This window comes from Limulus polyphemus, unplaced genomic scaffold (genome assembly GCF_000517525.1).
Source record: "Limulus polyphemus unplaced genomic scaffold, Limulus_polyphemus-2.1.2 Scaffold672, whole genome shotgun sequence".
NCBI classification, from domain to species: domain Eukaryota; kingdom Metazoa; phylum Arthropoda; class Merostomata; order Xiphosura; family Limulidae; genus Limulus; species Limulus polyphemus.
The window spans coordinates 103510-126112 of record NW_013666282.1 but is presented as its reverse complement, the minus strand read 5'-3'; the positions used below and the strand labels follow the sequence as shown (position 1 = coordinate 126112).

Sequence of the window (22603 nt, the reverse complement as noted above, 5' to 3'; positions counted from 1 at the left end):
ATTTAATTTTTTCTGTCTGTCTGGAGCATCAAGCTAAGACAGAAAAAAAAAAATCTTTAACTCAGTTTTTAACATACTATAATTTGCCATTATTGAGTTATTTGCGTACGTCAAACGTATATATAGTACCTACGACATCATGGTAGGCCCTAGGGACGTGTATATAGTACCTACGACATCCTTGCAGGCCATAGGGACGTGTATATATATGATGAAATAGTACACTCGCTTGATGTTGTCAATCTCATAGATACTGAATACTCTACTTACCCAGCTAACATTTCGTAGATTAGTATACCTAGAGCCCACCAGTCAACAGCCTTATTGTGACCCTTGCTTTGGATGATTTCTGGAGCTAAATATTCTGGTGTTCCACATAAAGTCCAAGTCCTAAAAACAATAATAAACTACTTAATGTCAAACACGTATTATAATTGGGTGATTTTTGCATCTATTCAGTTATTTATAAATGGGGTTTGGATTATGTTGAAATAACATCTTTCCTAAAAATTTGTAACTTACCATTGGATAACTGACTATTCCATATTGTTAGGGTGTGAACGCCTTTCACAAGCTGGCGAAGCATGATTATGATCAATTATACTTATCATAAGACATTAGTATTAGGACTGTATCTTTAAACACTACATTCTTTGACTAGCTATTTAGGGATTTAAGAATTAAAAGGGTAAAGTAAATAATGTATCTCAGCCGGCCTGAAGATTTCCAAATTTAGCGAAACGCGTCGTTGGTGATGGATACAGTGAACATGGTGTTGTTGGAATACTATAATTATTCATTAATTTTTGAAAATTCTCAAGGGACTGAATAAAAAGGAATTTTGTGTTTAAAAATATGATAGACATGATTTTTTTTTTTTTATGAACAATAAATAAAAATACAAATGCTTCGTTATTAGTATACCGTGCGTGTTAAAATAATGGAGAAACAGTGTCACCTAACAACTGAAATATAAAACAATAACTAAAATAATGGAGAAACAGTGTCACCTCACAACTGAAATATAAAACAATAACTAAAATAATGAAGGAATAGTGTCACCTCACAACTGAAATATAAAACCATAACTAAAATAATGAAGGAAGAGTGTCACCTCACAACTGAAATATAAAACAATAACTAAAATAATGGAGGAAGAGTGTCACCTCACAACTGAAATATAAAACAATAACTAAAATAATGGAGGAAGAGTGTCACCTCACAACTAAAATATAAAACAATAACTAAAATAATGGAGAAACAGTGTCACCTAACAACTGAAATATAAAACAATAACTAAAATAATGGAGAAACAGTGTCACCTAACAACTAAAATATAAAACAATAACTAAAATAATGAAGGAATAGTGTCACCTAACAACTGAAATATAAAACAATAACTACAATAATGGAGGAATAGTGTCACCTAACAACTGAAATATAAAACAATAACTAAAATAATGAAGGGAATAGTGTCACCTAACAACTGAAATATAAAACAATAACTAAAATAATGAAGGAATAGTGTCACCTAACAACTGAAATATAAAACAATAACTAAAATAATGAAGGAATGAAGGCATAGTGTCACCTAACAACTGAAATATAAAACAATAACTAAAATAATGAAGGCATAGTGTCACCTAACAACTGAAATACAAAACAATAACTAAAATAATGGAGGAATAGTGTCACCTAACAACTGAAATATAAAACAATAACTAAAATAATGGAGGCTTAATGTCACCTAACAACTGAAATATAAAACAATAACTAAAATAATGGAGGCTTAATGTCACCTAACAACTGAAATATAAAACAATAACTAAAATAATGGAGGAATAGTGTCACCTAACAACTGAAATATAAAACATTAACTAAAATAATGGAGGAATAGTGTCACCTAACAACTGAAATATAAAACAATAACTAAAATAATGGAGGAATAGTGTCACCTTACAACTGAAATATAAAACAATAACTAAAGAGATGATTTAGTTCCGTAATTTCGTTATAAATGCAAGACATTCCTTAGGAAGTTGGATGACTTAAAATATATTTAGATTCCATCACTCTAGCTGATGCTTGGCATATCGTATTTAAACTGACTTCGTGCTACTGTATTACGATTAAGACTGACAATACTAACACCGTTAACAGTGAAGATATACAGCTGATAAATTAACGTTTGTTTTCTTATCAGTTTAAAATTAGATGTCGCAATATTTTACGTTATATTTATTATAATTTTGTTTCTAATACCACTATTATTAAGTTTGCTTAAAACAAGATTTTTTATTCTAAAAAAAAAGAATGAAAATATAAATTTCGTAACTTATTTCATAACTTAATTTTTGAAAATTCTCAAGGGACTGGATAAAAAGGAATTTTGTGTTTAAAAATATGATAGACATGATTTTGTTTTACGACTAATATAATAAATTATTCCATATTCTACTGACTATCACCTGGATTAAAGTAATACATTACTATGAACAATAAATAAAAATACAAATGCTTCGTTATTAGTATACCGTGCGTGTTAAAATAATGGAGGATTAGTGAAATTTATATTTTCATTCTTTTTGTAGTTAAGGCCAAATCGAATGAGCTTTTATACACAGGCATTAATAGTAACACATTCTGAAACTTTCAAAATACCAAATTTAACCATCACTATGATAGTTAAAACTAACATTTTTATAAAAAGTGTTTAACTACTGAAAATAACTTGACAAAAAACACAAGTACTAGGAACCATTTCAGTACCTAAAATCTTATTTCTTGGATATTTATCTTAGCGCTTTCTAAAACCCAACTATGGATTTGAAGACGTATTCGAATAGTCATACATCAACATATCAAGACGTAGTAATTATTTTCTGAACTTTTACATGTTCTACTTCATAATGTGGATCCAAAAGAATAGCTTCACACACTTTATAAGAACTTTTTACATTTCAAAAAATCCATTTTTGTTACCTGTCAGTTAATTTCTTTGCAAAACCAAAGTCTGTGATCTTAAGATGACCATCTCTGTCCAGCAGCAGATTCTCGGGTTTCAAGTCTCTGTACACGACTTGCTGTTTATGAAGATATTCCAGAGCTAGCACTATTTCTGCAGCATAGAAAGCTCCTGTAGTGCTACTGAACCTACCGGCGTTTCGCAGGTAAGTGAATAACTCCCCACCACAAACGTACTCAAATAACATGTAGAGAGAACTGTCGTCATGCGTTGTCCAAATCCTTCAATAAAGGTCAGAGCTTTTTAGTACAAAGCTGATAAATTCAACGCTTAAGTACATTTTTCTCATGATAATTGTAACACTATAATCTAGAACCTTTCACTACAGAATTAATTATGAAGAGTATAATCCATTAGTTTACCATAAATAGTTACAACAATAGTATATTTTATATATAATACTAATGAAAAAGTGTCGCCGCAGATGCGAGACTTGTCACCACTGTAAGACTTGTATATATTCCTCCAGTCGTAAAAGAACTTTTGATGAAAACTTTACATACAGCAATACTGTTAAAAACTCTAGAGCCAAATAACATAATGTTTCATAAAATAGAACCATCAATGTTCTCCATGAAAACAGAATAACATGCACAAGTAGTTAGGACATCAACGAACACCAAAACCTACGTTAATCTGGAGCAACACCTTCGTCCACTAAGTAAACCATTCAATCAAAAATACCATTATAATAAAAGCTGGGAATATTTCATAGTTCCATTAAGAAGATAAGCAGAGATTTGAAGCTGTCGAAGATCGCAAGCTTCCAGCCACACCTGACATTAACGGCTGGTTTCATGAATAAACTAGAATCACAGCAATCTCATTCAATTCCTAACACATATGCGTCAAGTTCCTCGAAGCAGCTCTAATAAACTGTTATGCCTTTGATCTACTTAAATGTGGCCTTGTAAGCCGTATTTTCTATACAGAGAAATTTTCTGTGTAAAGCCTGACCTTGCCATCTTTACACAAACTTCATACAATGGAAAGGTTGGTGTATACAGTAGCATGTAACCATGGCCATCAGATTGAGTATGATCGGCGATACAGAAAGTAGTTCCAAGGACAACAGGAGGCCTAAATATCATACTTATGAAATGCGAGTAACTTCAATATTTGAACTATTCAGTTATATTAAAACAAGGAAAATACGACTAATTTAAATAACCCATCTTACGTAGAGACAAACAAAAAAACATGCTATTTAACCATAATGCAAACCAACATGCCAAATGTTTCTAAAGATTTTACTTTTGAACACTGAAAGTTTAAAATCTTCCTTGAACGTCATGGACATCGATAACTTAACTAACTTCTAACAGTACAAGTTGTTATAGGAAGTATTCTTCAGTTGATTTAAATTATGGGATCAGTATTTAAAGTGTTACATCATTTTCAAATATATCATCTCCATCTTACATATTAATGATAAAAGGGTGAGTGACTTGTTGAAGAATTGTTTTCTCGTTCTTCACGTGCTCCACCTGCTTCAGTCGAATGACGTCAACCATTTCTAGAATTTTCATAGCATAATAACTGCCAGACAGTTTATCTCGACACAAGCACACTCTTCCAAACGTTCCTGTACCTAATAAGAAATATATAATATCAGCATTATATTTTTTTATATAAATAAAGCATCATAATGAATTAAATCAAGACACACACGAGTGTGTCGTGCGGCCAAAAAACAACCTCCAGGACACACTGCATGTTGTTAACAAGAGTGATAGTTTAGCGATTTTCTACCTACTGTAACTCGGACTGTGGAATTCCAAGTTACATATTTTCAATGGATGTGCTCTGCTAGACTTACTTCACATATCAAATTTCAAGGCAATCCTTTAATAAATACACGATATATAACATCTCCAATTTTGATTGAGTTTTCTCTTTTTCTTCACACCAAAAGGACGGAAACTTTATTTGATAAAAAACATATTTAACTTTCATGGATTTTTTCAAATTTGGTACACTGATAGATCTGTACAACCGACAACTAAGAGTCTCTTTTGGTGTAAATAACTCAAACGTGCAAAGTTCAAGAAAAACCGTTCAAATTTAACGAAATGTTTTGCGCACGCCTACACAAAAGGGCACGTGAGCTATCGGTCTAACATTTTTATTACAGCTTCACCTAAGAGTAAAAGCGGACAGTTTTTACTTTGTTTTTTTTTTCATTCGGATTAAAGACGGCAAAATTATAAGGTGAAAGGACGTGCAGATAAATAAGTATTGGTTAGGTCAAGCAAATTAGATTAGCAGTTTCTAGCTCAAGTTTTCGAAAGAATCATACGGGTTGATGGTTATTATTGATTATTCATTGCCAACTTTTCAGCACAAACCTACTAAATTTTATGAAATTATCGTAATTAAAAAGAGTTAGCGTCACGTGATATTACCTTAACCAGTTAGCATAAATAATTATGCTTGATATGGCTGTACCGATTTCATGGGGGTGATGACAAGAAACTGTTAATCTAAATTCCATGGCGTTAGTATAAAGGAATATATTAACACTGTTTTAGAGAGGAAAAACTACCACCATTTGTTTTAAAGAATTTGATTGATTCTGTAAAGTATAGGTCTGTTATGAATAATAGTGTTGCGACCCTAAAGCTAATGTTGGTTACCATCGAGTGTCACTTTCTTACTTGCTGGAGTTTGTTGGTGTGTACTGACAAAAAGTCATGATATTTACTCAGACATTTGGTGTGAAAAAAGGTGTAACCAAAAAAAAAAAGGATTGAGCGTGCAACTTAAGGTATAAAATCAATCGTTTTTGGCCGCATCTTTTTTTTTCCAAACCTAAGGTGTTTTTGATTAGATTATATTTAGGTATATCCAACTGCTTAAGTAAGCAGTAATGAAAGTCTTTGAGTTTCTGATACTTCTTTCATATTCGTAAGGTAATTATACTCAACTGCCTCACCCACCTACAGAACACAAGTTTCTTGGTAGGTTCACATAACTTCAGTATAGTTTCGAAAATTTCACGTTTTGTTTCACTATAACATACAACATAATATTTTGGACAACATGAGACCTATTGGTCTATCTCGGCTGTTACATCCTCAATACTACATTAAAATGATTAACAAAAATTTTAATCTCGACCCTTTTCGTTCATATACTTATCAAACTTTCTTAAACTCACTTAAATTTGCTGCTTCTACAACATCTGAAGGCACCCCATCCCAAAGGCCAACCACCCTGTTAGAAAAATAAAACTGTCTCAGCTGAAGATGACTCCTACCTTGCCAAAATTTATATTTGTGTCCCCTAGTCCTACTATTCTCACTGTTAAATATAAAAAAGATGATATATCAACACTATCAATTTCCTTTACAATCTTAAACACCTCAATCAGACCCCCCCTTAACTCTTCTTTTTTCAAGAGTAAACAATTTGAGAGATTTCAGCCTCTCATCGTATGACAACCCCCTCCATTCCAGGCACCATTCTAGTAACCCTTCTCTGAACCCTTTCCAACAATTCAATGTCGTTCCTAAGGTAAGGAGCCCAAGACTGAACACAATATTCCAAATGTGACCTAACCAGTAACCTGTACAATGAAAGTATAACCTCTATATTTCTATAGATACAACCTAAAATCCTATTTCCCCATCATTAGCAACAGCACACTGCTTGGATGGCTTTAGAGACTGATCGACTATCACTCCAAAATCCCTTTCCTTCATCACACTATTAAAGTTATTCCCATCCAAATTATACTTGTAATTCAGTATTACAGTACATACTTAAGTTTCGTGTGTTAGGGGAAAAAATAAAAAAAAGTTTTTTTTTTTTTTTTTACTATTATTATTACCAAAAATTTAGCCAACTTAGTTTTGAAGAGAAAAATCGCTATAAGTAATTCCTAAATGAAAGATGTATGAATCACCATCGAGAATATTAGGTGTAATTAAATAAAAACAAAGGAAAATGAAAATATATCAAAATACGCCGAAAAAAACACTGATAACTCACTTCGAGAAAAGGGCTGTCTGTATTTAAACACAACCAAACATACATATCAAATGTGTTGAAGTGTTAATTAGATATATCAATTCAATTCTATGAAAAGTGACACTGCTTGATTAAACTATCAGATATAAAAATGAAGACTATCTATACAAATATGTAGGAAGGTAAGGTAAAAGTAACAACCATTAACTAACTCATGTTATGTAACATTTTTGATGATAGCTAAAGTGATAAAAAAAATTATTAACTGCACTTAATAAAACAGTGGGTGTTAACTGACGTTAGAAACATCATGATTTGATAACTTTTCTTGACAAGTATAATTAGCAAGACAAAAATCTCGGTAGTATTGTCTTTCGCATTTAATATATTAGCTGTGGTTGTTCAAAAACATTCAATGTAACGCCCATACTGTCGTTTCAGAACAAAAGGTTCATTGGTTCATAACTTTTTTTTTTAATACTTCAAAAACAAATCATGTGTACAGTAAAGTTGACAATATTATATACATATATACACGCCCCCGCAAATAGACGTCACCATACTTATGAGCATGATGTATCAAAACTTAGCAGTGGACTGAGAAAGAAATACGACGCTAGGTTACGCCGTTCGAAGTTTCCCTCTCAATAGAATCTCTTATTACTGCTTTTCTGCGCATAATAATTACTTATTCAAGCCGGTAGACTTTCAACCTACACAACGACTTCATTCAACCTGCATAATGTACATACAGCCTTCTTGATCCGCCGGAACGTTACCGCGTTGCCAAAATAAGCGCATTGCAGTCTAGAATATTGATCTATTCCAGCGATGTATGTAAAATATATTAGCAATATAGTGGTTGTTTCTCACTCTAGAAAATCTTAACGCACAGTTTTAAAAGCCTAGGATGTCAGGTTTAAGGTTTTCACAGTATATACTATTACTTGTTCTTATCATGAAATAACATGTTCAAAGAAGAAGAAAAACGTTTTGATACTTTATAATAATGCGAAAAATATTACTAGTTCTTAGCTTGAATCCTGAGTATGTCTTGATTAGAAAAATAACCGGTTCAGGGACTAAAATCTGTGACATTATAGAGGCGTGAAAAATACTACTCATACTTAGCATGAAGCGTAAACATTCAAACATTTTGTTACACTGTAGTCATATGAAAAATATATTACTCGTTTTAACACTGCCTATCTAGTTTAACCTCAACTTCACCACCTTCACGTGCTTAGTAGAAGAAAGAAAGAAGAAAAAAGAGGAACAGATATGGGTGCTCTAGCCCACAACGTCCCACATCTTTACCACCTTTCGCTGTCTGCAGCTACGTATGGGAAGTTGGTTGCTCACAATAAACAAATAAAATAAAGACAACAATAAAAAGAAAGAATTAGAATACAAGACACTGAGGTTGGCATTCCGGGCCACATAATGATGTTTGTACATAAATACCACGATGTTAAGGTATTATTATACTAATATGATCCTAAATTATAAGTATAACTCCCATCCTCCACCCTTCCAAGCTACTACCTGGATCTTCAATGGTTCTAAAAAGATACACAGTAGCAGGTCTTATATAGGGAAGGTGATACAACTACATTAATCCACCTATATAACATATAAAATGTCCAAACAAGTAATTCCAATTCTTTCCCCTACAATAAATTTTAGAAATTATTTCTTTTATTGTGTATATTATAATTTTGTCTAAATCAAAATTTTCAAATTTATATAAATACTTTTTATAATTATTGTAAAACAAGTTAAAATGTCTAATTAAAGTTCTCAAAGCCATTAAAATCAGTTAATGTACTAATCTATTAATATTAGATATTAAGAACTGTATTACATTACTACATATTCTACAATACCTAAGAAGCTGTGAATGTACGATAGTCTGTGTAACATTTGTTGGAACATTACTATTTAGTGAGAGAAGTCCATGTTTTTGAAATGTGAAATCATTGATAATAAATATTAATATAATCATTAATTATCTTAATATCTAAATAATGTGCTTCATTGATATAGAAGTGTTCTTGATCTGTAGAACTGTAGGATAAGACTTACCATTATAATTACTTATTACTGGATTATTCACATGTATGTTAAGAAAGATAATCCCAGATTTTGAAAACTTATTTATACATTTACTTTCGCAATAATAAAAATATAAGTTAACAACACATATTGAATAATTAGAACTCATCGGTATACCCATTATTTGTTTATAAATATGCTTATCAAAATTAATATAATTATTATATTCGCAGAAACTAAATACGTTTTTGTCGTTATTATTATTACTAGCAGAGACCCGCAAAACATTTCCTGCCAAATTAGTATCTTTATCGTAACAGTAGTTCTTTAAATATAACATTTCTAGCACAATACAAACGGATTGTAATCGTAGACAACGAAATATGTAAATCCACTTGTATATAAGCCGTACTTTATAAAACTTTAACTTATGTTAGGCCTAAGTTCGATAAAGAGGTAAATTAACACTGTAACATGTGTACGTTTTTTGTTTTTTTTGTACTTTAGTTTGGTTTGGACTAAACTTTACTGTACTTAATACTATCGATAAATAAAATTATAATGTTATTCTACAACCGAAAGTCAAACCTTTTTTAAAACTTTGATAAGTTTTTAATATTCTGTTGTACAAAATGGTTAATAAAGTATATTCACATTCCCCTTTTATTGTTATTTCATGTTTCATACAGCAATTGTAGCGACTTCATCACCGAGCTCTGCATCTCTCTGCCGCAGGCAGACTGTTTGTCGTCGAGTGAATAATGCACATGAGCGGTTTTTCTTGGGGAAACATTCTAACTACGCATGTTTATGCAGCAGGTTCTCGGTCAGAAAACGTAACAGTCGTACATACAAACAAGAAGAATAGTATAGATTATTATAAGTAAAAGTTTCTATATTTTTTTTTTTTTTTTTTTTTTTAATGGGCAGATCTATAAATTGATCTATTAAAGAACTTATCACCATTACTCAATCACTAAATAGTAAATAACGTAATGAAGTCGTATGTTAGATTGTATCTACTAATTTTGAAGGAATATGAAAAGTAATGTTTGCGTATATTGTTTAAGATTCAAGTGAAATCACATTCAGCGGTTGTTTGTTTGCACTTCCAACAGGTCAAGGTAAAATGTACATGTCCCGCCATAGCCGGTTCCATAGCTGTTAAATAATGTATAACCAACAAGTCTTACTTTTGACAAAGTATAATTTCTTTTCGTATTATCTGCGATCACACAGCTCGAGTAAAGTTTTAGATAAACCAAAATTTTGCTAGAGTTATTTCTAATAATGTTTATCTACCAAATTTATTTATTATTATTTTACATACGAGTATAAAAAAGTTTATATAAACTACAAAATGTATGCAATTCGGTAATAACATCATTTTGTTTTGTAAAGTATATTTTAATAATTGGTTTCACGATTTTTATTTCTTATCTTTACTCCCGAACCTTAATGAAAATTTTGTAAAACAAATCTACAAATGCACCATTAGGCGTATTAGTCTAGTAAAATGAGACACCAACAACTTCTGGAACATAAAAACTGTCACAAAAAAATTTTGTATGTGAAAACAAAGGAAATAACATAAGTAATCACTTATGAACTAGGTAGGTACACACTATTTTTTGGATGGTTTTCACATTCACAAAATTAAGAACTAATGTTTAGACGTACTCAGTACCTGCTGCTCTTGAACAACACTGTCAATATTAATTCACTTCCTCATACGACGTGTGCTTTATATTCGATCGTGATTCTGAACCATCACAGCAACCACATACTAAACCGTTAGAAAAAACAAACAAAAAACAGACACTCGGCTCAACATATTGAAGGATTTTGGTTTTGTGTAATTTTAATCCTTAATTAAAACACATTTAAATATTAATTTTCATAAATTCCAAAAGTTAATTCTACTCCTTTCCTTGAATTACTAAATAATGATAATTTAATGGTTTGAGCTTACAATGAACCAATATATTTCTTTAAATCAAGTTCCAGAAAATTACTTTGTCTCTTAAAGAATTTCAAAGTACAGAATGTTATTCAAGAACAAGAAAAACTTTGATGAACGACCAGAAAATAGTTGCATTTTTGTTGTTTTAAACATTTTCCTTTAAGAATAATCTTTTAATAGCTATTTATTTGACTGTAAAAGAAAGATGGATTTTTGTTATGTTAGGAAGACAAATCAAACTGTGTTCATACTTTCATAAGTTAGAGACCTTACTGACAGTGTTCCTGATGGATTTTTACAGAAACAAATCAACGTCAAATAATATTTTTGTTTTTTTTTAATACCGCAGTAAAGACGTCGTGATTATTCTTTGTTATCTTGTCGTATGACCTTTGACATATTTAATGATAAAACATTAGATTAAAATGTAAAAAAAAAAAGCATACTTTAAAATCCGCTCTGATTTGTCTGGTTGTTTGTTTATAATTAAGCACAAAGCTACACAATGGGCTATCTGTGCTCTGCCCACCACGGGTATCGAAACCCGGATTCTAGCATTGCAAGTCCGCAGACATACCGCTGTGCCACTGGGGGGGGGGGGCAAAATCTGATCTGAAATAAAAAAAGAGTACAAACCATTTTCGTCCCTATATTTTAAACTCATGATATATTTATCAGGTCATTGATCTATACATTTATTCGTGGAATATAGAAAAACAAAATCTGTTACATAATGAAGTCTAAATCAGATACTTGATTGACGTACCAATTTCAAATGATTAAGATAAGAATTTAAATATATTCGACAACTCCTGCTTGATGACAAACATTCACACTTCTCCAAAATCTGATATTGTTTAACTTTCATTTGATATAGTTATTTCACTTCTTCCAATTAGTTTTCTATCACTTGAAACAGATATAAATTTCTACATTAGGAAGAACTACGATTTTTTTGTTGTTGTTGTTCTTATGTATGTATTACTTTAAGACAAAACACTGTCCTTGCCTTCATAAATATAAGTTCTGTACATCTTCTATAAAAACATTTTTTGCATATCTTTCATAAATAAAAGTACCAACTATATGACACGCACGCACACACACACAAATATAAACGAATTATTTATATACCGGCCTAAAATACTTTATGCAACTCCATAAAACACACCTAAGTACGTTACACAAACATCACCCATATGCCTCCCACAAAACATTCTTATACCTCGTATAAATACACCATCTTAGATTATAAACCAATAATAAACACATCATTTATATAAGTTATATAGATGACACTTATAGTGGCACAGCGGTATGTCTGCGGACTTATAACGCTAGAAACCGGGTTTCGATACCTGTGATGGGCAGAGCACAGATAGCCCATTGTCTAGCTTTGTGCTTAAGTTCAAACAAACAAAATTTATGTATAAATTATCTAATTATATAATATACCTTCCATAACTACGTCTATACAGAAGGTTGAATAAAATATTAAAATTATTTTGATACGAAAATCAGCAAGTTACGTTACAACAAAAATGGTTGAATGGTATGCATGCGACACTAAAAAAATTGACTAATATATGTAACAGCCTCTAATATATGTAATATATGTAACTTAACCTCAATAGCTAGCTGTGGCAAAGTGGAATGTATGAGATGTTAATATAATATACTTAACCTCAATAAGTAGATGTGGCAACGAAAACTGTAATGACATGCTAATATAGAATAGTTAACCTCAATAACTAGATTAGGCATAGTGGGCTGTAATGACATTTTAATATAGAATAGTTAACCTCAATAACTAGATGTGATAACGTGGACTTTAATGACATATCAGTATAATACATTTAAACTCAATAACTAGATGTGGCAACATGGACTGTAATGACATGTTAATATAATATATTTAACCTCAATAACCAGATGTGGCAACATAGACTGTAATGACATGTTAATATAATATACTTAACCTCAATAAATGTGATAACGTGGACTGTAATGACATATTAATATAAAATACTTAACCTCAATAACCAGATGTGGCAACATAGACTGTAATGACATGTTAATATAAAATACTTAACCTCAATAACCAGATGTGGCAACATAGACTGTAATGACATGTTAATATAATATACTTGACCTCAATAACTAGATGTGGTAACGTGGACTGTAATGATATATTAATATAATATGTCAAAATAATAAATATAATATAACAAAATATTTATATACATAAATTATAAAGATGTGTTCAGTTCGGAGATTTGGAGTATTATCTTGTAATTAATGGCACTGGAGAACCAATAAAGAAAAGGGAACAACTAGGGGCTCTAGGGCCATCCAAAAAAAAGAGGTTAGCCGCGAGTCCCACCTCAGTCGTGGAAAGCAAAGAACGACATCACGTTATAGGTGAAAAATCTACGAACACAAAGGTCGGTGGTAAAAGCCATCGACGTATTTTAAGCACATTCAACATAATTAGGAAGGATATCAGTATGAAAAAGCGATACAAGTCACGTTTCCCCAAATTGTTGCCATGGCATATCCCTTCGATTTTCAGATACCTAAAACAGCTGAGTATTCATACTATTTTATACGAAGACATCTAGAACAGCGACTTTAGATTTCTGTGCGATCTGACTGTTGAAACGGGCATTAGGAAACTGGCTTATGAAAAGCAAGCAGGGAGGACTCTTGTGATTTGGACGTGATAACCTTAAGACTGAGCCTTCTGCAATGGAAACTACGCTGCAAAGATATTCAGATAATAGAGCACGACTATACGCGGTGACATCGATTGGTGACGAGACTCCAAAATCGTGTTGTTATAACACACTCAACATCTGTATAACTCCTAGTAATAAATCATCTATATATACCAAATATAAATACATCATTTAACCGCCTCCACTATCATCCCCAGGAAAAAAACACGTTCAAATGTTTAGTTATCAGATAAAGTGCCAAAGAACAAAGCATGAAAATTAAAATAATTTAATTATAATCTCTATCGTGTTTCACAAAGAAAATGTGTTGACTAAAAAAACGTTAAAAGTATATGCCAAATTTTGAGGATCTTATAGAATAATTGTCACGTTTAAAGTTTTACATGTACACAAATGTTGTATTCTAAAACGGGTTTAAGTTAAACTAAATGTCTGTTTATTTTAGATCACATATACAATAATTACTAATATACTTTTTTCTCAAATTCTCTTTCAAGGAAATTAATCATCAAGAAACAAGAAAGATAGTTCGAGTTGGTATAAATAAGCTATCTCTAATGGCTAGTTGATCTCTGATGAGTTAAACCTGTTTACAAAAACAAGCGGATGCTGCAGTCAGAAAATTAACATATCAATCAGTTACATTGCAATTTTTCACCTCGCCTGGCACCAGACAGTCACGTTGAAGCCGCAGTAGGTGTAGATGTAAAAAAGAAAATAAAAGAAGTAAACGGTTTCAAATTCAAGCGAAATCACATTCAGCGGGTGGTTGTTTGCACTTTCAACAGGTCAAGGTTGGTATAAGTTCTTTACCGAGTTTTTTTCTAAGTTGGAAGCTAGTGTTCAACTTGTCTAGAGTTAGAAAAAATGTTTACGTCACTTAAGAACTACTTTAATATTCATGTCCCGCCATAGCCGGTTCCATAGCTTGTTAAATAATGTCTAACCAACGAGGCTTACTTTCGACAAAGTATATTTTATTTTCGTATTATTTGTGATCACACGACTCGAGTAAAATTTTAGATAAACCAAAATTTTGCTAGAGTTATTTCTAATAATGTTTATTTACCAAATTTATTTATTATTATTTTACATACGAGTATAAAAAAGTTTATATAAACTACAAAATGTACGCAATTCGGTAATAACATCGTTTTCATTTTGTTTTATAAAGTATATTTTAATAATTGGTTTCACGATTTTTAATTCTTCTCTTTTACTTCTGAACTTTCAAGAAAATTTTGTAAAACAAATCTACAAATGCACCATTAGGCATATTAGTCTAGTAAAATGAGACACCAACAACTTTTGGAACATACAAAATACAATTGTAACAGTTTGGATGTGAACGCAAAGTAAACATCATACGTAATCACTTATGAACTACATAGGTAGACACTATCTTTGGATGGTTGTCACAAAATGAATAACTAGTGTTTAGACGTACCTGCTGCTCTTGAACAACACTGTCATTATTAATTCACGATTTTATTTTCGATCGTGAGAGAATGGAACAGGAAATATAATATTATAAGATTCTGTGAAATAAAGAGTGAACCATCACAGTAACCACACTCTAAACTGTTAGCCAAAAAATACATTCAGCTCAATAAATCACAATAAACATGCATATAATATACATAGCAGGAATAGAAATCAATAAAAGTAGCAAACATAAAGGTTTCATAAACTTGTGGGAAACTCTTAAAGTGAAACTCATTGTTAATTTATTCTTTGTATTGAAGGTATTTTGCACTCAATACTCGTGTGTATACTTAGTGTTTGTGAATATTTATTACAGAGAGTTTGAAATATTCACAACATTTAAATAGCACCATTATATATCATCAAAATGCTAAACCATTTCATGAGTAAAATCTAAGCACTACCGCAAAAACCAAGAATACTTTATCTTAGTTTGTTTGTTTATTTGTTGGCGCAAAAGCTACACAACAAGCTATCCACACTATGTGCACCTCTGAGAATCGAGTCCGACATTTTAGTATTGTACATCAAACGAGTCATTTGCATCAAATTATGAATCATTTTGAAGATTCCACGTAATTTACAAAGCTAATCGAATACAAGTTTGAGACTTGCTCCTGTCAGAAAAACGAAAATCATGCACGAGTTCTCTAGTTGGATATGGTGACCAATAAGAAACTAGCAAGCTCTGAAGGATAACTACGTTGCTTTATTATGAAAATCAAAAGGTTTAACAAGCAGTAACAACGAATATGTTCTATATTATCAGCATCTGAATAACAATGAGCTCACACTGTTAGTTTATTGAAGTATCGTGCGTCAGAAAGGATTTGGGTAGAATGAAACAGACTTTAAAGAAGCCGACATTACATAATAAGTAACAAGTGCACTGAGAAAACAGTTAATGTGAAATGGTGAAACCAAATGCCATCAGTCTTTATTTCTCAGTTTTACAGATTCACCACGGTTACTGCATGCGTAGCACACAGAATTGGTTACTTATTCTTTAAGCTTTGTCTAAGTTACTTCCTGCGGAACATAGAGATGGTTGATACAGTAAAAGCTCTGTTATCTAGCATTTTCTTATCCGGAAAGCTCTTGTAACCGGAAATTAATAACTAAATAAAAATGTTCATTGTAGCTTAGTGGCGCTACTGTGGCTTTGTTTAAGTTCTTTACCAACGACAAACCTCAGTTGTTAACAGCCTTTTCTTCTATTCATATTTATACGACTGTACTTATTATTTTTTACAGTTAAAGGTTTGGTGTTATTTTTTTTTACAACATTTATTATTGTTTAAAACTTGTTATAAATGGTGTTGAAATATTGTACTTTAGAATTTTAATAAGGTGGCAACAATTTCTGTAAAATATCGTAAGGGAAACGCTTTCGTAACCGGAATTTTCGCCTATTTGGAACTACTCGGGTCCGGTAAATGCCTGATAATAAAGCTTTTACTGTAATTAGCGTTACGTCAGTTTAAATTCGAAGCACAAACACACACGTGGTGCCTTATACCCACCGTTTCTGCAACCGTAAGGTAGAGTTTAAAGAGCTTCTTTGCGGTTTCTGCATATAAACGCGGTCTTTACTCTTTTCGCTTTGCGTCGATTTCCATAGGCTTAACATACAGGGAAGGTTCATGCTATTACACTTCCATGGCGTTTATTCTATGCAGCTTAGTCACGATTTACACAAGCATAACATTTAAATATAGCCCTATAATTAACTACACAGTTTTCTGCTCGTTGAAATTCTTTACTGAACAGTTTATAAACTAACCTCAAAGTTTATAATCAGTTGTAAATGTGCACCTTACAATTTAAAAGGAAAAATGTGGCAAAAACAACGAGTCAGTGAAAAAGCCTTTCCATTAATTTCACGTTCATGCGATTCGCGATTGTCAAAAATTAGTGCTGTCACTTAATTTTGAGTGTATAAGAAATTACCTCGAAACCGGCAAGTAACGAATTTCTGTAAAACGTACTAACGGTTGAAACTTAACACTATAACAAAATTTTGACAATGTATTACGAGTAGTAAATTACTTCGTCACTGGGAAAAGCTGAAGTACATAAAAAAAATTGGTGATATTATAGTCAAATCAAAAATAAGTAGCATTAGTATTAATGTGTTCTTATAGCAAAGTAATTTTTGTGTTGTGTTATTAGAATATGAACTATAGAGATTGGATATATTAAACTTAAACAAATTTGGGCCTCACCACGTCGCCACAGCTCATTTCGCCACGTCCGGGTATGAATATTTTCCATTGGAAAATATGTTATGTGCCATTCCCAAGAGCGATCTATTTTTGGTGACATACTACCTACAAAACGCCATACAATGTTGTTGTTTTTTTATATCTGGTCTGGTTTTTCATGCAACTTTCTAATTGGCACATTTGAAAAATCGCTTCAATATAAAATATTCAAACCTGTGTATTTCCTATGTATATAGTCACGCTAAACTTTCTTTAGTGGCATGTTATACCTGTTCTTTATTGAAAATAAATACGTAATTTTAACCTTAACCTCGAAGCAGTGGACAGCTTTTGCCACTGAAATGTGTATATAGAAATCCAATTTTTATCGTTATAGGACTTCAGACTTAGCGCCGAGTCACCGGGGGTCATAGTGAATGAACGAAATGCAAATAATGTTATTTTTTCTCTCTTTAAATACAGTACACAAACCGTTTAGTCTGAAATTATTAATAATCTGTAGTTAGAGATAGAAAAAATAAATAAATGGTGTATTTGTAACAGCCAAGTTAGAAACCTTTATCGGGTCTAAATGTAGCAGTCCATAATTTTGAACTACTGACCAAATGGAACGCAACCAGTTGGTAGCACCCCTTGTTACAAGGGCCTTGTTCGGCGTTGAACCGAATAATGGAATTTAGTGTCACTTTTACAGCATGCCCACAGTTGAAAATGCAATGTGTTAGAGGCATTTCGGCGCGAACCTTAGACCTTTCGATATGCCTTCCAACACGCTAACCACAAGGACATACCAAGCCTAATAGAAGCTGTGTATATTACTTTATAAACTGAAAGAAAATTTATCTTAACACTATTCACTACTTTACTCTCGTCACACTTAAATAATTAATAGAAATATTTTGCATTATATATCTGTTCCTCTTTAGACTAACTTTTTATCGACACACCCGCAAAGTGTAAAATATATCTTTCAATGAAGTTGCTCCGTATAAAATGGGGCTTTTCAAATCGATAAGAAGTTTCATTGAAGACACTAAATTTTTATGTTAAATTTCTGAACAAGCCGCTAATCATTTGGATTTGATTGACAAAAAGGAAAAATGTATTCTGCATAACGTAAGAATGTGTAACGTTTTTAAAGTTTATTTCCAGATTTAATGCTCTTTCCCATAACTTGAGATATGGGAATATGTTTAATATTTTTCTGCTATAACTACACTTGCAAAATACAAACATCTCTTCTGCATGACAGTTACATATAACCAGCTGTTCTTTGTGTCTACCACCAAGAGGATAATCGTGAGACAGTACCTTATCTTCTCCTCGTTGTTATGTGAAAGGATTATGAGCATTAGAAAAAAAAAGTGTATGTTCGGTCATATAAATATAGTTGGAGATAATCACGTGACCACAACACTTAAAGTAAGCTCAAAGAGAAAATGTTTAATGACTGTTGTTTATCGAACGAGGTGTGGCATTGGGTTTATACGCATGACATTTAATTGTACAACGTACATTTCCACTTCCTTTTAACATTTGCTGAAAAAACTAGCAGGTTAATACGTTTTTAAAACTGGCATTAAAATAAGAACAGCCATGGAGTAGGTTGTCTAGAAGTGATAAATAGTACAAAGTAATTAGAATATTTATTGCTTGACAGTTTGTTTGTTTTTTTGAAGTTTGCGCAAAGCTACATGAGGGTTATTAGGACGGGGATTCGAACCCACGACCCTCAGATTGCGAGTCGAGTGCTCTAAACACCTGGCCATGCCGGAGCTTTGCTTGACAGAAAAAAGTCTCGCAGAAGCACCTGATTGTCAGTTTTCACATCTTATGGTTCATCAATTAAGAACTGAACCGATTAAAAACACACTGTTCACGGTTTACAATTTATTCTAACTGTGTAATATTTTTTCTAACTACAAATAAATTCACGATACATTTGTGGTATTCGGAATATCCAGTTAGAAGTGCTCATAAAGTCCAGATGTAGCAGTCCCTAATTTTGAACTATTGACCAGTTGTTGCTTTTATCCACTTTGGTGATACAAGTGGTAAAACTGACGACTGTACAAGTTAGTTGTTACGAAATAATTTAAACATCATGATTATTGCTGCAATAATTATTATATTAGGTGGGATATAACTAATCATTGATTTGTTGGGTACACACCACTGGGAATATTTGAAGTCGGCAATTTAATACAATTAATACCACGTCCAATACCAAAGTATGCTTTTGAAATCGTCAAAAACTTTTCTATTGATTTCGTTCAGGTCTATGCTACCACTTATGACAAACGTGTGGTGTAACAGCGAAGTACTTTATAATGTGGCAAGTTTACTGAAATGTGTTAGGCCTAAATTACATTATTATTTATGGTTTTCCTGTTGTTGAATACATAAACGCTAAGAATAATTAATTTTTCTTCTGGGAAATTAAGCAGTTACAACGTACAACAAATGTTCCAACACATTATATGACTTTCCACCATTGAAGATTGCCTGCCTTGTAAGAAGAGATAAAAATGGAAACGAATTTCTTTTGTTTTCTCGGGTCACTCGGACTGAGAATATAACACCAATTCTTAACGATAATTACTGACAAAATTTGTTTTAAGCAAAACTTTGCTTTGATAGCCAATTATAAAAGACCGATTACAATGGAATAATAATTTTTAAACCTATATATAGGTTGCATTGAGTTCAGAAGTGAATATAAACTTGCAAAAACCAGAACTTTCAGTTTTTTCAAGCATATCCATACTGATTATAAACAACGGAAAAATTGATAAACAAGAAGGTTCATCAAAAGTTAAAAATTTATCCATTTCCCAAATTCTGAAATTACAAGTGATTTTTCTCACGTGTAAAAATGGTTTCAGTACGTGACATTGTTCTTAAAATTATTTTCAAAATGTATTTCAAAGTTTCTGCATTAAAGGCAAAAATATACACTAACCAGAAAATACATATTATTCATATTTGAAAGCTAGTAGAGCTCCTAGTTACCCACAGCAGGTTGTGATTTTTTTTTTGAAGGCTTAAATTTTTAGCCCTAAGACCTCAATTGTACCATAGCTCTATGGGTTCTTTATCCCTTTCCCATCCTTCACCTAGAATCTTATATACGAATGTATCCATTACTGCATTTAACATAGTACATATGGATAATGCATTTGAGTTAAGAACCCACTGCCCCAGTCTTTCACAACCTACACAGAACATAAAACTTAATGACTTCTAAAGCTCGCTGCTTCCTTTTCCTGTATTTTCAGGTGGTGTGATTACCTCATGGCGATTTCCTTTGCAATATTTATGATTGAAGTTTTAAAAGGCGCGTGCACCTGCTTAATCTTCATGTCGGTTCCTCTGTTCAAACCATGTGGCATCACAAGGGATTGGCTTAAATGACCTTCAATCCGAAAAAGGAATGAATCACAAGAATAAAAAACAAAGTACCGACTGAACGTGATGTACTGACAAAAGTTCCTATTGACTATTTACGAGTTTTGATTATTATAGATAACAAGTCTGAATGACTCAGCAAGTACCACAGACTTTTCAAAAATACTCAGATTAAAGTAGCTGCAAAAAACTAACTCTGAATGAAAGTCTGTACGTGGTTTGAAGTGCGTCTCAATATTACTCGATGAACTTAGCATTTTAGAAACACAGGTAGCTAAAGTAATCTTTTTTTTTTTAAGTGTCTAGCCCTGGATGCTCTATTTTGGTATATATTGTAGTGATACAATACGAACAACAATATCGATCATTTGTTACATAATGTGAATAGATAAAATCTTGCAGCATTCCGTACTTAACTCTTCGTAAACCCCTTGGTTAAACAAGCTGACTTAGAAAAGTTATTTCTTCGCATTTCTCTTTATTGGAACCTAAGAAAACCTTCATATAGCGTATACTTAACTATTTTACTATAAACAATTCATATAACAGACATCTCTCTGGAAGTTTATATTTCGACATAGCGTGTTTCAGGTAACTCGTCTTTTAAAAAGGGGAGAAGTTTAAAAAGATAACTAGCTTCTTTTAGGATGAGAAGTTTGTTTGTTACCAAGCCTAAAGCTACACAATGGACTCTTTGGATTGTGCTTACTACGTCTAAAGATACTTAGAAATAAACATTGTTTGTATACATTTACCAACGAGTGGTTTTTAGAACAGTCGGTAAAACACATTGTAAGCTTAGTATAAGTAGTTTTTTCTGTTTTTTTTTTGTCTGTCATAAGCATTTGCCATTAAATTAATTAATATTTAAAAATATGATGAACGAATGTTTCACCTTCTTATTGTTAAGCACAAAGCTACAGCAAGAGCAGCCTGTGCTCTTTCCACCGCATGTATCAAACCCAGATTTTTCTCGTTATAAGCCCCCAGTCCGCTAAGCCACAGGAGAGGGGAGCGAAAACCAGTAAGTAATACATTATCTTTTTTCCCCTTCTTTGTCAAACTTAACAAAGTATCAGACATACAAAAATGTCCATTTCTTGTTCTATAATACCTTGTAACACTTGCGACAAAATTCTAATCTTCAGTAAACATAGTAAGGTTATTTATAAGGCTTTTTGCTGCCATCATTAATTTTGAGCAGCTGAGCAGAGTCAGCCCAGCTAATCAGCAGCACCCTACAACTTCCATACAGGTCATTTTCGTAACAACACCCACAGCTCAAAATTCAGGGAATATCGTGGTATCCTCGCCAGCTCCAGAATCCAGAGCTCTGCCACAGGGCTATTCCAAACACGTTCCTCCTCTCTTTTTAAAACGAAAACTTGTAAGTTAAAATAAATTTAAGGAGTTCATAACTTCAAATATTGTTGACAACTGATCTTATTCTTTTAAGTTTTTATTTCTGTTCGTTTATTAACCTTAAATTTTGGTGTGTCAAGAACACCTTAATCTAAATTATATAAAAAAAAAACGTATACTAATTTCCAAATTTAATATATAGAAAGATTAACAAATAAAATTGTGTCATTAAAATAGCTAAACATAACAAATACGCAGTAGGCGATATGCTAAACAAAATTAAAATATTAAACCTAATTAATGAATTAAAACACATTAAAACAATACGAAAATACAGCAATACACACACACACACACACACACACACACA

At 32.1% G+C, this 22603-nt stretch overlaps 1 protein-coding gene across 2 annotated transcripts in view; it reads right to left on the bottom strand.

Annotated features, from left to right (window-relative positions):
- The window catches only part of LOC106459871 (protein kinase DC2-like), an 83339-nt gene that overhangs the window by 9681 nt on the left and 51055 nt on the right, over positions 1-22603 (bottom strand). For both annotated transcript variants that reach the window (XR_002610641.1, XM_022386432.1), the window contains exons 2-4: positions 4448-4616; positions 2983-3246; positions 271-390 (exon numbers count right to left, since the gene is read on the bottom strand). Coding sequence is in view for 1 of the 2 variants with exons in the window: in XM_022386432.1 (XP_022242140.1) it covers positions 271-390; positions 2983-3246; positions 4448-4616 (553 nt within the window). In the remaining variant the exon portion in view is untranslated. The remainder of the gene's footprint in view (positions 1-270; positions 391-2982; positions 3247-4447; positions 4617-22603) is intronic.